Consider the following 15,763-nt stretch of genomic DNA (forward strand, 5'->3'; position numbering starts at 1 on the left):
GAATATACAGTATTGTTTCCCGAAAAAGGTACAATAGACTACACCATCACCATACCCATGTCGAGAGGAAAGAGACTCCTGTTATTGAAAATACACTTAGAAAATATGCAAAAGTAAATCAAATGTTTTCTTCATGATTTCTTTTTTTAAAAAGCAAATAGAAGAGTGTAGGAAACTGGATGTGTAGAAAGGCAAACTGTATCATGGACTGATGCACGCACGCACGCACACACACACACACACACACACACACACACACACACAGATGATTGACAATGTAAATGAACAGATGAGTGAGAGACTGGAGGATGTGTGACACCCATGTATTTGAAAGGGAGGGACGGGGCCCCAAGAATCAGGCAGACATGGAGGGATGACATGAATACCACCAAGAATGTCATGCTCTGACAAAAGAAAAAAAAAAAGGTGAGCCATAATTTCACAGATTTAAACCGCTGTTGCTTAAAACAGAAGCCTTCCATATCACGATCAAGCTCAAAGTTGAGGAGGATAAAGCTAGTAAGAAAGCCAACCTGTACATTAGAACTCAGTGCACCAGTTAAAGATAGTCTTACGTTGCTTCTAACATCACAAAACCAGTGCAGAAGAGCCTGCTGGCAAATCGAAACGTACAGAAGCATCATTTGAACACTGATTGTTTTGTTTTTCAGCTATTGAACCCCAAAAGGTGGAGCCGTTTCTCCTGTGTGTACACCCATTTTATGAAGTCTCCAGAAATGGGGCGAGTAAATGTCCCAGCAATAGCTAGGCATGCAGGGAAAAAAGAGTGAGGAAGAGGAAATCTAAACCTATCCAAAAGTTTCGTGAAATACAAACATCTGCCTTTTACTTGTCTCTGTTTCTAAAAGTATGAATGATCAAAAACGGACCCAATCTGATCCGTTTTGGCGGTGCACCTGGCAGCTTACAGTGACATCATTTCCTGAGCGGGAAATGCAAATGAACAGGTATTTGATCTTATACTGTAAAATCAATGGCATCATCCTATAGTGTCCAATTGATGCTACCATTATTAAAAGACACACGGAGAGTTGCTTGAAATACCATTTTAACCTGGCACCGATCTGTAACATTCAGCAAAATTAAGTTATACTACTCATTTAAAAAAACAAAAAACAAACAAACCAAAAAAAAAAAAAATTTGCATGAGAAAGAGGAGCATCTAGCGCGGCACCTAATGAGCAGACGACTCCTGAAGAACAAGCGATAATTGGCGTCTCATTTAAATGTGAAGCGTGTCAATTTTGTGCCACTAGAGGCAGCAAACAAACAAAAAACGCAAAAATAAAGACTTATCAATCCATTCAAGCTAATATATTATGTCCTTTTCATTTGGTTACTCAACAGACTGCAGTTCAGTTTGGTGCCACTAGTGGCGCACTTCACCTTAAACATCTAATTAAGTCCTCATTGACGAGAAGCTTTCCGAGCATAACGAAATACAATCTTTGCAACACACTACGCACTATTGCACGCTTCTGCAAACTAAACAACAAAACTCATGGGGACGTTTGCATTTAGATTCTCTTGCATCCTACAGAGTTAAAGAGCAAGAGAGAAAGTTGATCGAATTGTTGGACGATATTTCAACAGGCCGAATGGAGCTTCGCTAACTGGTCTTAATAACGCACGATGAAGTCTACACGAACAACAAGCTTTTTTTTGAAGCGGAAATAGAGATTGATTAAGTGAAGCCGTAGAGAGTTAAAACGTATTGAATTTCCGTCTTCTGTAAGGATAAAAAAAGAAATGCCAGAAAGGGTTTGGTCACTGGCAGGTGACACGGCAGAAACGAATAACAACGAAAAAACATCATCATCATCATCAGCATCCACCAGGAACCGAGTGTAACCACAGAAAACTTTAACGGTTTCCTTTAAAAGCATCATTCTAAAAACAAGAGGCATTTGTGCTCGGCCAATTCACTGCATTCCTTCACTTTTCCATTTCCTGTTGATTTACTCCTGGAAAACTCATCTTTGAATCAAAGCCATCTAAGAAAAAGTGTAAAATCATGGATTTGGAGCTTTAAGTACGCTTGTTCATGTTATATGAAGCAGTGTTACGGTCTTATCGGTGGCCATTTTAAAGCCAAAACACGTTCTGTTCGTATGACAAAGCTGGGCTTTTAGGACACGCAAGGACGCCACAACATGATCTAGAGAATGATGATCCAAATCAACAATCTTCATACTAAGCGGCTGATTCTGCCTGATCTTAGAGCACTGTGGGAAACTGTACCCAACCAATATGTGATGATAAATTTGAAGGATGGTGGTGCGATGCTTGAAATTCAAATGGCAAATGTGTGACATCTAAAACAAAAAGCCAGAACTCTTGAACGGAGTACGTGGGATTGATTTGGTGTTGGGTGCCAATAGGTGCACAGGAAGTAAACAAGAAGTGACAGAGTGGAGAACTACAGAGCAAGGACACCTTTGCTGATTAAAAAAAAAAGGGGGGGGGGGGAGGTGGGTAATTTTCTCTGAAGAAGCCAAAATTCAGTACCAGAAAGTAACCTCTATATCTCTGAAAAAAAAAATGAAAAAAAAAAAAAGAAAGAAGTCGTCACAAATATCCCCATGCCAGCCAGTCACAGAGAAGTGACTGAATCTCTGCCCAATGGACCCTGGCTACCAAACAAGAGGGAAAACATGAAAATGGACAAGTAACGAGTGACGAAGGATCTGAAAAGGCAACACTGCTGGCGTCTCTCTCAGGACTTTCTGATCTTCTGCTCCCTCCATCCGTGTGTGAGGGCTCTACGTTGTTGTTGTTGTTGTCGTTGTTGTTGTTGTTGTTACCAGATACAGGCTCAGTCCAGTCCATCATCTCACCCTGGAAAACGTTTTCTTCTCACTGTTGCCCCACATCTAATTTCTCTCCATCCCTCTCCTCCACTGCTGCTGCTTCTAGAATTCAGCAAACTCCTTTCCACATTTCTCTGTGAAAGACACCCGGATTTCTTCCTCCTCGTAGTCGTCAAAGTTGCTGGTGTCCCCGGGGCCTTTGCACTTAGGGATGAAGGGGGCCTCCACCTGAAAACAGACACAAATATACACAGATGAGTCGGCGGAAAAGGTTGTTACATTTTTGATTAAATATTACCATAAAGGCCCCTAGAGAACTAACGTTATTCATCAGGCCAAAACGAAGTTCATTTCGGGAGTTCAAAACTTTTTGGAAAAGTTAAACCCTTTCCATTGGTCCGTGGCCATTATGTAATAATCTGTGGCTCCACTTTAATTGACATGGAAATGTTCTCCAGTGAATTTCTTGTGTTCAAGTCCATCGAGGTCAGACGCGAGTGAAAACATGAACACACCGGAGAGCAGTTTTATGGTAACCGATCTTTAATACGGCACAAGGGGGAGTCATAGACCAAGAGGAATAGACAAGCACCAGTTAAGTTTTCTGCACTATATTCAAAGTCATCTGAAGACATTCCATAGCTTAAAGCAACACCAAAGCACTTTTCCTCTTCGGTCCCCCTACAGGTTGGAAGCGAAATTGTCCATTACCGCTGTCGTAAATAATTTCGCCGCCCACAGCCTGCCGTCGCACGCACGCTATTTGTTTATCCAGCACCGGCTTTGGAAATAACGATGTCCACAGACGAGGTAGAGTATGTTGCATGATTTTATGAAAGTATGATCTATTGCGACATCAGAAACGGCTATTTTTTTATATAGGCTCCACCAATCGGCTGTAGTAAAGCAAGTCAAATTTGTAGTTTCATATGTCTCATTCGAACTACAGATCCGCTACCCTATCTGGCAAACTTGCATAGTGCGGTTCTAGCCGATAGAGGGTCGCAAAGCGAATGCAGAAGTGCCTTTCACCCTGTTACGAGTTGATGAACCACTGAAACGATTTCGGAAACATTATTTTAAGGTACAAAAGAATCTTTGGATTACATTGTTGAATTAAAGTTCACGGAAACTCGTCTTCTCTTCGCTGCGGCTGTCAATCAATCAAAAAGAGACTCTCTTTAATATTATATATTCCCATTATAATACTTGGGGCCAGATTTAAAAGTCAGGGCAAATTAGAGAGTGCGCAATTCCAAAAAAAAAGTGCAGATGGGAGTGGAGTGGGAGCGTTCTCTACTGTGGATATGCATAAAATGTCTTTATCTTGCTGGAGTTTATCGCCGTTTCTAAACAATATCGTACTCGCAATTGGGTGTCTGTTAGATCACACAACATAAGACTATTAATTGGCATCACACACACACAATAACTAGAATTTAAAACTGTGAAGAAAGAAAAGATCAATAAACTGTGGGATAGATATACACAAGGATTTTGTGCACTTTTCAATGCGTAGCGCTGTGACTGCATGTTGCTTTAAGCGCATCATTCTGCACCCGGGATGTGGTTTGTGCTGCTCTGTTTTGAAGCGTTTCATACTTCATGTCTCTCTCTCTGTCTCTCTCTCTGTCTCTCTCTCTCTCTCTGTCTCTCTCTCTGTCTCTCTCTCTGTCTCTCTCTCTGTCTCTCTCTCTGTCTCTCTCTCTGTCTCTCTCTCTGTCTCTCTCTCTGTCTCTCTCTCTGTCTCTCTCTCTGTCTCTCTCTGTCTCTCTCTCTGTCTCTCTCTCTGTCTCTCTCTCTGTCTCTCTCTCTGTCTCTCTCTCTCTGTCTCTCTCTCTCTGTCTCTCTCTCTGTCTCTCTCTGTCTCTCTCTCTGTCTCTCTCTCTGTCTCTCTCTCTGTCTCTCTCTCTGTCTCTCTCTCTGTCTCTCTCTCTGTCTCTCTCTCTGTCTCTCTCTCTGTCTCTCTCTGTCTCTCTCTCTGTCTCTCTCTCTGTCTCTCTCTCTCTCTCTGTCTCTCTCTCTCTGTCTCTCTCTCTCTGTCTCTCTCTCTCTGTCTCTCTGTCTCTCTCTCTGTGTCTCTCTCTCTCTGTCTCTCTCACTTTCAAAATAATTACATTTAATTGTAATCTTACACTGCAAAATGATAACTTACAAAATAATTAAATTCATCACAATTATTTAATGAACAAAGCACACAAAAAATGTACGACAAAGCTCTAATTAATTTCGCCAGTACCTTACAACAGACAATTAATTGGCATTATCACAATTATTTTTCAGACAATTAATCGGCAGTCAAATGTCTTAATTGTGACAGCCCTACGCACCACCAGTTGGAACTTTGAAATGTGACGTAAGCCGTAAACGAAAAAGTATTATGTATAAAGTAAAAGTATAGCGTTCACCATGTGATTGATGCCCAATGTCGCTATCTGAGCAGAAACACATAATCATGTTTCGCTTGGTGGCTTCAAAGTCACATTGGATTTCCTCCTTAACATAAAGGGTTGACAAGTGTCTGGACTTCGGCGTCGGTCCATCTATCGCTGTTTTACATGTTCGTGGAGTAAATATATAGGCTATAAACTCTGTGTTTGCACAGCTCTTTAACCATTTTCGCATGCGTTCAGCCAATTAGCATACAATTACGTCACTGGTAGATCCAATTGTGCTGGGTTAGACCCTACTCTAAAGTAGGAGCTAATTCAGTCCCCACAAAAGGCGTTCCTAGAACTAGAATCATTCCCAGTTCCAGTGGTGCTGCTGTACACCCAAAGCGCTTTACAACCATATCAGGGGATCTCTTAGCCTGGCTAACGTCAGACCTCTTCTCATTGAGACGTGGTCTGGGAACCACATGTTAATTTTCTCGTATTTGAGGCGTGGTTTACGAATGCCCAGAGCCGTTTATTGGGCCGCCTGTACGTAGCTCATAGCCAATCGTTTCAATTATACCAGATGATGTATGTAGAGCGACAGAAATTTGACAAGGAAGAAGACGATGGGTCAGAGATTTGTGTGTACACGATGGCGTTCAGCGACTATTGCCGTTTGTGCAAGACAAACATGAGGGTAGAAGGTATATATGGACACTCTACAGACATGTTTTTATCGAAAAAAACTGATTTTATCCGAGAGGTTAGCGTTATTAGGGGTGACGTCGTCATCGTCTTGCTGCTCCCTCCCCGTTCTGTGATTGGTCCCCTCGCTGAGGCGAAAATCTGGTCCATGGAATCCAGGCTGCCTAGCAGCGTGAATAAAATCGAGGCAGCATGGGGAAACCCAGGCTAGGGATCTCTCCTCAACCACCACCAGTGTGACTTAAAGATTGAGTAAAGGTGAGAACATTGAAAGAACCCAGTCTGATTCAGGTACCTTCTTCTGGTAGATTGCGATCCAGTCGGTGGTTGCAAACCATTTGTGGCCCTTGATGTCGTTGACGCCATTCTTGAGGTTCCCGAAGCGCTTCGTGAGATCTACCTGCAGCAGGTTCCTCAGCAGGTCCTTCAGGTCAGAGCTAAAATGCGATGGGAAGCGGACCTACAGGAAGATCGAGACACACCGTCAGTGCTTGGGATTCATGACGCAACACCAGAAAGTCTTATCACAATTGACACAGATGATATTTAATAAACGAGTCAAAGCAACATGTCAGTTTATCTGTCGAATCCTAATTAACTGACAGCGACTGCATACTTAAATTTAGAGCGCAGCATATCTCACACTCAAACCATAAAACCAATGGAAACTGTACACTCTATACACCTCAAATTAAGCTCAGTGCTTCTGCCGTCAAATGTTAGTCTGGAGCCCTGCAAACTTAAAATAAAACTGCACATTGTAATTTCTGTACGTTAAGTCTATTTATTATCAAAGCAATTGTCAGTAATACAGTTATGTGGGGGGAAAATATGAATAATTGCATTGCAAGGTGATTTAAGGTGTGCCCCTAAATTTTCTGCTTGCGCTCCTAAAATTTTAAGTCCGGGGCTACAGCGCTCCTAATAAAAAAAGTTAGTCTGGAGCCCTGTATATACATACATACATACGTAAGTCAACATTTGAAGTGGATCAAAGAAGTTAATCAAAGTTGTCCTAAGACAAGAACGGGTATTGTTCAAAATTCATGTATAACTTTGATGAAAGGTTTTGATCCACTTCAAATGTTGACTCTATTGTCTATTGTATATATATATATATATATATATATATATATATATATATATATATATATAGATATAGAGAGAGAGAGAGAGAGAGAGAGAGAGAGAGAGAGAGAGAGAGAGAGAGAGAGAGAGAGAGAGAGAGAAAGTGTTACGGAATTCTGTGTAATTTCGTATAAAATGTTTTGATTCTGTATATTGTTTGTATTCTCCGTAATTGTTATTTTTGTGCTGTTTGTTATAAGCAGGATCCCCAGATCAGCTGCGGGATGGCTCCACCCCTTTGATTGATGTGGGTTTAAAACTATCCCTTCCGCTCTCTGAAGTTGAGCGGTTGAGATTCCGGGCCGGTCTTGGTGACCAAAAGATGTTCCTGTGCTGCAGATTATGGGCTGTAGCAGGCTGAAAGTGAAAAGCTTTATTAAAATGAACAAACAAAAAGACTTCTCCGATCTCCTCTCCAGCCGTCAGACCATTAGTGTACATGATTTAGATTGTGTCTTTTCTTTTCAGTTACGGTGTTTTGTAGGGTTGACCTGCCCTTTTCTTTGAAATCACGTTCGTTATGTTTTGTTAGTGTATTTAGAGTAATTTGCTGGATTTTGATTTGGAAACTTCGAGGGAAGTTAGTTTGATATTTTGTTTATTATCAGTTTTGTTTGTTATTTTGAGCCTTGGGTCTTCCTGAAGATTATACACCCACTGGTTTATGTTACTCTTGAAATACTCAATTTAACTTATATGTTTATCTTCTTCATCTTAATAAAAAGTTGATCGTTTTTCTTGAATTTTGGACTCATTGGTTTATCTTTTGGTCAGATAACTGGGCCTGGGAGATATATATATATATATATATATATATACACACGTTTTTTTTATTATTCATTTTCAATAAACTTTTTATTATTATTTTTTTCTTTTAAAATATTACTACTTAGGTTTAATTTATTTTTATTTTAGCTTTAGTTTTTATTTTCATTTAGTAATTTTAAAACTTATTTCAGTATTTTTTAGTATCAAAGTATCATACCAACTTGTGGAAAATGGGCATCTGATGACCCCTTTAAATAATACTTTAAATTTTGGTTAGTTTTTAATGAAACCCTATCACATACCCCCAGCCACTTATAATATAAAGCACATGTCGCATGGGATCATTCTGTGATACTTTTGTGTCTTTTTTTTATAAGCTTGATGCTAATTGCTATTCACTGCCATTATATGTAAAAAAAATTCTCCTTTTGTGGTCCGGAAAAGAAAGAAGGGCATACGACAATAGAACAAAACCAGGGTGAGTAAATGATGGCTTAACTTTCATTTTAGGGTGAACTAACCCTTTAAGTTTTTCATCAGATATTCACATTTTACTTTACCTTTATTTCAAGGAACAATTTTAAACAGTTGGTTTATTTGAACAACACTGACACGTGTGTGCAGTGCAGAGTGAATGAAATCCTGATATTCTGTGCTCACCTTCCCAGAGACAATCTTCTCGTAGATCTGAATGGGCTGGTCGGCAAAGAACGGAGGGTAACCAGCAGCCATCTCGTAGATCAGCACTCCCAGAGCCCACCAGTCCACTGCCTTATTATAACCCTAAGAGACAGAGAGAGCAGGAGGAGGCAAGGTTATGCTGGAATAGACTAGCCTATGAGAAACAAGTAAAGCAGCTTTGTTACTAACTTTACTGAGGATGATTTCTGGCGCCAGGTACTCAGGCGTGCCGCACAGTGTCCAGGTCCTGCCCTTTACACGTTTAGCAAAACCAAAATCTGTTACCTGAGGAAAAAAGCAAGAAGAATGACGATAAAAATTGTATATGAACAGAATCCGACATTAAAAAAGAACCTGTGTGGTCTCAAACACGTTTGCAGTCTTGTAGCTGCTATCATTACACACCTGTATGTATCCCTGCTGGTCTATGAGCAGGTTTTCAGGCTTCAGATCTCGGTAGATAAGATCAAGCGAGTGAAGGTATTCAAAGGTCAGAACTATCTGGGCGGCGTAGAATCGGGCATGAGGCTCACTGCACCGGACAGAGACAGACAGACACAACGTAAACAAACAGAGGTCATGGGACCTGCACGCATAGTAACTATTCAAGAATGAGAAAAACATCATTTTGAAAGGTTTTCAGATGAAACGGGGCAAACAGTGTGTCAGGACACCGTTGCCACGGTTTGACACGTCATGTCAACTACCCTAAAATACCCAATTACCTGAACTGCACATTGTTTTTGTCCTTTTTGAAAAATAACAGTAATATACAGCTATAATATAATACAATACGTTGTGTGCTTGGTTAACGCCATGTATTCAGCAGACACAACAAACATGTCAGGCAGCAATTACTTGTGCTCATAATGATTCCAATATGATGATAGTATACAATCCATCTACGTCTTTTGACCATCAACGTTTTCTGGTTGATAACCATGTACTTAGACAGAAAACTATCAAGATAGATCTTTTAACTGCAAGCTTTTTAATGGATGTTCACAAAAAAAAAAAAAAAAAAAAAAAAAAATTAGCCAGAAACATTGGCAGTATGCAAAACAAAAAAATCCACTTGCGTGTTGCAGTCACAATGACTGTTTTTCAATGTGACAAATTACATAATAATAATAATAATAATAATAATAATAGTAGTAGGGATGCACCGATGTATCAGCTAATAACCGATATAAGCTGATAAATGCAATTATTTTCTCTATTCGCCGCTATTATTCACTATTAAAACACTATTATTATTTTCACTGATAAAAAGATCATCGGCTGATTATATCCAAGAGGGCGGAAAAAACGTGTCAGACTGCAACTCATACTGTGTGTATAAAATCTCTTGTGTTGAATTTAGGGCTGTCAAAGTTAACACGACATTAACAGTTTAAAAACCGCGACGTTAAATCAGGCTCCTATGACCCTATGAATCATACATAGATCAAGCCAGGGTTGCTAGGTCTGCGGTTTTCCCTACACCAAACATATCGCACTTCCTATCCAATAATCACAAAGAGCTTTGTGCTTTGTTAGTTGTGATAAAGTCTCAGCTTTCAAATTCTGTCCATTTTAATCACGAAATCTGAACATTAAATGGCGTTTTGACGCTTTTAAATGAAGACGTGACAGATCGCTTTAGCGCCTCAGTTCAATACACTTTAATACAAGTTACAGCATGAAAAAACATGCATGAACATCAAAAGGTATGTTGAAAGATACAGTACAACTTACTGAAATGTATCTGGTCTCGTGTAGTCTCTCAATCAGTATTTAAACCGCAGAAAGACGCCATTAGAATAAGCTTGTGAACAATGTCACCTAAAGTTGCATTTACCACAGGAAAGTTCTCCAATGTTCACAGTTTGTTAGTTAGCTATAAAAACACTAATCGAGGAGTAAGTTTGAATAAATTTGTCATGAAAACTACCTTCTGTGCAAAAGAGAAGAGGCCCGTTTCAATGAAAACGTAGGAGAGCCCCCAAAAAAAGACTGAATGTAATGTGACTGCAATTACTTTATTATCTGTTATGACAATGTTCTGTAATTTTCACACTTCATAGACTATTTATAAACGCATGCCATCTATTCCTTTCCACGCATTCCATCTCTTTAACCAGAATCGCGACCGAAATCACACTCACGTCCGAAAACAAAAACAGCATTCAATCTTTGCCATCCTCAGCAAGCATCTTGGACAGCAAAATGACCAGGCATTGAGAGCAAAGAAATAAAAGTTAGAGAACAGGGAATAGATTAAGGGGTTTAATAGGAATTAGTATTGGCAGAGAAATTTAGTCAGACTGGCGTAAAATATCCAATATCACATATTTAAAACTATCATTCAGCGCAGCAGTTTCTGAGGAAGGTTGTACCAACAAAAAAATGAAGGTATGAGAATCAGTTTAAGTATAGTTGCTACAAAGTGCCTCCAGAAAGAAACTCTGAATACATTTCAAAGGTTTAACAAGTTGACCTCGACGTTGACCATCTGAGACTGACACTGCGACTCAGTGGATTCGGTCGATGTAGTCTGTAGTTACGCAAGATTTACTGCAAAATGTAGCAACACATTTCACCGTCGGCACTGCACATTTGACCAATAAATCTTTGAACTTCACAGATAATCCAGTAGTATTTTGAATATGATGCAATTTTGAGTGTCATCATAAAGATGACATGGTACAGTTTGTAGTACATCACTAAAAACAGTAGAAAACAACAAGTAGCTTAATAAAATAAAGCAATATGTAGTAGTACGTATGTAGTAATATGTAGTAATAAACCAAATTAACGGTTGGGTGGAGTAAGATTATGCAGCTAGTGTGATATGCATGGAGAAAAACTCACCTGAACCGACCGATTCTGCGTAAGTGGGAGAACATCTCTCCTCCAGGAACATACTCCATTACCATATACAGGTTAGTATTATCCTGAGTGGAGAGAACACAAAAGAAAAGAGTACAAAACCATTTAGATACACACAGACACACACAAAGATTTTTGACTCACCGAGGCTGATCAAAAACTCAGTAAAAACTGTAATATTGTGAAATATTATTGCAATTTAAAATAATTGTTTTCTATTTTTATATATTGTAAAATGTAATTTATTTCTGATCCAAAGCTGGATTTTCCAGTCTTCAGTGTCACATGCTCCTTCAGAAATCGTTCTAATATGATGATTTGATGCTGTAGAAACATTTCTGATTATCCTTAACGTTGAAAACAGTTGTGCTGCTTATTTTTGTGGAAACCTTGATTTCTTTCAAGATTCTTTGATAAATTGAAAGTTATTAGAAATGTAATTATTTTAAACTGACCATCTCATGCTTCCCCAAATCCTAACCGTCCTAACACACACATACGGCAAATACCTTGAACGAGTGCTCCAATCGCACCAGGAATGGGAAGCTGACAGCCTGCAGGATGCGTTTCTCATTCAGTGTGTGTTCTATCTGTTTCAGTTTCACCACCTGAAAGACACCAGAAAATGAGCTCAACAAACACACACACACACAAACTTGTTTCACTATATTAGTAAGGACATTGCATAGACTTCCATTGATTTTATATCCTGTTGATATATGGCCTAAACCAACCCCTAAGTCCTAAACACACCCATCACTGAAACCTGTGCAGAACACTAGATTTTAATAAAAACATGTTTTGGCCAATTTATAAGCCTTTTTAACTAGTGAGGACCAATAAATTGTCAGTTGTCATAATCAGTGTTGGTGAAAGGTACTTTTAAAAGTAATGCGTTACAATATGGCTTTACTCCCTACAAAAAGTAACTAATTATGTTACTTTTATGGAAAGTAATGCATTACGTTACTTTTTCCCACCTGGGCTGGGCTTGCTTGTTTAACTTCTTCAGACAACAAAAAAAGTTATATTTTTAGCAAATGTAAAAGTAAATGCCTGCTCACATTTAGTCTAGAACTACAATTACCATCATGTTCACACAGCGCAACATAACTCACTCCCAATATTTCTCTCAACAGAAGAGCTGTCATTCAGTAAATGAGAAAACAAAGTAACTTGCGTTACTTATTTGAAAAAGTAACTCAGATATTTTGTTGTAAATTTAAATGTAATGTGTTACTTTACTAGTTACTTGAAAAAGCAATCCGATTACGTAGCTCGCGTTACTGGTGACACTAGTCATAATATTTCACTATGAGGACATTTGGCCCTCAAAAGTATAGCCAAACCTGTAAACACACACACACCTTTTAGCGATGATTTCTGTTAGAGTGCTTTACCTTCTGTTTGTCAAGGATCTTCATGGCAAAATGCTGGCCTGATTCTTTGTGCTTGACTAGCATGACTCGCCCAAACGAGCCGGTGCCCAGAGTCTTCAACCTCTCAAAATGGTCCAGAGATGCAGTATTCTGTTCATCGAGAGGAATAAAGAAGAAAATATGGTAATTTAGGTTAATACATTTTGCTTGTACAAAGACAAATTTAACACTGACTATTCTTGTGTGGTCAAACTTAATTGACTGTGATTATTTTACTTGTTATATCATTTGAATGTTCACTAACAACAAGACCTACATTTCAAGGTATCACTTTCAGAAATGTAATGAAATACAGCAAACTTTACATCAAAATGTATCTTTTCCTCAGGGTACAAGTACAAAAGTTGTGAACTCACTCTTTTAAAGACTTAAAAAGATAAACGAACAGCTGGTCAGTTCCCCTTGTGTCCAGAAGGAGGCGCACACCATCTCATATTAGTTCACTGGCTGACAAAGTGTTTGTGTGCAGTGCAGAAAATGGGATTAACTGACCTGTGCTGGGTTCTCCCATTTCTTTAGGAAATCTTCTTTGGCTTTAGCGAGAAACTCCTTAACTATACAAGGAGAAAGGGGAAAATAATGGTGTGAGATTATGTGCACAACAGATCAACATGTACCATGTTGCACTCAGGGACATGCTTATGTCCTAAGCAAATGTCTAAAGGGGGCATTGCCTATTGAATCTGTTAAAATGTCAACACAAGTAGGACATGTAAAAACAGTAGAGGTGACCATAGCAGTATGGCGGCCAACATAAACCTTTTACAGCCTTGAAAGCACATTAAAGTCCAGAGTTGCTGGTCTACTCTTATTTATGACAGTAACGTGTGGCATTTCAGCCAGCTGTGCTGATAATGATTCCCATTATTCTCAAAAGTGATCTTCATTACACTGTATTAAAGTACTTTACACATAAGCAGTTTATCAATTATATGTTTACATTTTTACTCAGAAATAGGCATTCCAGCATGCTTTTCATTAGGTTTTAATGTTGATTTAAGGTATAAAATCAGTGAAATATAACAATCTGCATATCTGTGGACAGACTTTGTGGAAAGACACAAATGCTGGAAAGTTGTCCAGATTGGTTTAACTTTTAGAGCAAAGCGCTACACAACCATCTCCATTATATAGAAATTGGCTTTCTAAACTTTGGCCCCCGTATTGGCCACTTCTGTTTTTCATCATGTTTGTTGTGTGTTCAGAGCCTGTGGCAATCACTTTCATTGCCTGTCTGTGGTAAGGCCTGTTCTAATTTCCAGTGTTGTTAAAACCACATCGACTGAGCTCATGTTATCTAATACTTCCTGAGCCCATCATGACAGAACAAGAGCTCAGACCCAAATCGATATCTACAGACTCTTTTTCTCGCTTCATATATCTCTCGCATGTATGTGAAAAAAATAATTATCACAGAATCATAATTTCTGCTTCAGAAACAGCGAGAAAGAGTCAAGTCAGAAATCTGATAAGTGCACCAATGAAGTTACACAGAAGCATTCGGGCATGTTTCTCTCTTCTCATGGGGCTGTGTGGGAACACTAAGATTACAGGCTCTTCCTCATTCCCCACCACCAGCGCTTTCTCTGGGGAAATGCAAGCTGTCACTGCCACTAAGAAAATCCAACTGTTGCAACTGCAGCGCCCAGAGGAGATGTCCAAAGCAGCGCAGTGAGATTCCTGTACGTCACACCCTTATGAAGCTTTTCAATGCTTTTAAAAATCCAAAGGTGGGGCATTAAACGATCTCTCTCTCAGTGGTGAAAGAGTCAGATGGCATAAAGTGAGGTTACCGCCATTATCTTCGATCCACATGCTCCAGGCAGAGCCAGAGCCAGAGCCAGAGCCAGAGAGAGAGAGCCTCGCCCCACAACTTCCCGTCAATTCCCCAGCCTTATTATCTCTGAGAGGGATTCAGGAGTTTTCTTTCTCACAAACACAGTGGTTGATGGGACTGCACACACTCCAGGGTCATATTTCAACTTCATTTAGATAATCTGTAGAGGAACTACAGTAGAAGATCGAGAGGCAGGGGAGAGGACAGCGTCCAAAGTTCACCTAAACTCGATGTTGATCTAACACACAATAAAACAACTAAAGGTGCTTGAAACAGATTCAAAACAAAGGTCAGGCCTCAACAGCTACAGCACATAAACAACTCGAAAGAAAAATCAAAGAATTACATCAACCACAGATAAAAATAGCCCCAGCTGCGATTTCATTAATGGCTCAGGATATGATCCTTGCCTTTGTGCTGGCTTCCCTGACAAACGGGTGCCATGACTACTGGAGGGAAATAACCGATTCCCACACAAAGTTAGCCGTGCCCTTACCGTCCACTAGGAGCGTGGGACCCTCCACTCCTCCACCACCACCACCACCACCACCTCCTCCCCCATCCACCGATCCTCCTGAAGAACGAGATTCTCCTGAAGAACGAGATTCCCGCTTCCCACCATGCCTTCTGGAGCTTTTTCGGTCACACATGGGCCCTGCCGAGACGGTTCCTCCTTTCTCCTCTTCCTCACAGCATCAGGCTCATAGCCCTACGCCTCTTCCTAAGAGGTCCCTGCACACCCGACCCTCGCATCCACTTCAGCTCAAAGCTACAGGTGTGTGTGTGTTCAACGCTGCTTTTGTCTTCAACTGCGGCTGATGATTCAGTATGCTGCTCCTGCTCTTCCTCGAGCGCCGAATGCTGAACTAAAGCCCTCGCTTTCCGTGCGGACATCACCCTGGTAAATCAATCGGCCTCATGCTTCGTTTGTATCAATATTTATTCTGTACACAGTGCCATTCCACTCACCCTCAAGTGGAACACACACTCCTAAAATGCAAGCGCATACACAAACACACGCACCAGATTGATCCAAATAGGGACCTGGTCGCTAAGGGGAGGGACAAACCTATAACAGCAATGTTGCATCTAATGAGTTGCATGGACAATAAACAGATAGTGTGG

The 15,763-nt window shown here is 40.0% G+C and overlaps 1 protein-coding gene across 3 annotated transcripts in view; it reads right to left on the bottom strand.

Annotated features, from left to right (window-relative positions):
• Positions 1 to 409: 409 nt before the first annotated feature.
• prkacaa (protein kinase, cAMP-dependent, catalytic, alpha-a) overlaps positions 410 to 15,763 on the bottom strand; it is a 29,399-nt gene continuing 14,045 nt past the window's right edge. For 2 of the 3 annotated variants that reach the window (XM_079873163.1, XM_079873164.1), the window contains exons 2-10: positions 13,294 to 13,355; positions 12,763 to 12,891; positions 11,872 to 11,970; positions 11,345 to 11,427; positions 8,897 to 9,023; positions 8,681 to 8,776; positions 8,471 to 8,593; positions 6,210 to 6,374; positions 410 to 3,059 (exon numbers count right to left, since the gene is read on the bottom strand). In XM_079873163.1, the coding sequence (XP_079729289.1) occupies positions 2,934 to 3,059; positions 6,210 to 6,374; positions 8,471 to 8,593; positions 8,681 to 8,776; positions 8,897 to 9,023; positions 11,345 to 11,427; positions 11,872 to 11,970; positions 12,763 to 12,891; positions 13,294 to 13,355 (1,010 nt within the window). In that variant the 3' untranslated portion in view covers positions 410 to 2,933. Of the gene's footprint in view, positions 3,060 to 6,209; positions 6,375 to 8,470; positions 8,594 to 8,680; positions 8,777 to 8,896; positions 9,024 to 11,344; positions 11,428 to 11,871; positions 11,971 to 12,762; positions 12,892 to 13,293; positions 13,356 to 15,134; positions 15,638 to 15,763 lie in introns of those variants that run through there. The other variant, XM_079873162.1, reaches the window with a different exon arrangement.

Source organism: Squalius cephalus (genome assembly GCF_949319135.1).
Source record: "Squalius cephalus genome assembly, chromosome: 1".
Lineage (NCBI taxonomy): Eukaryota > Metazoa > Chordata > Actinopteri > Cypriniformes > Leuciscidae > Squalius > Squalius cephalus.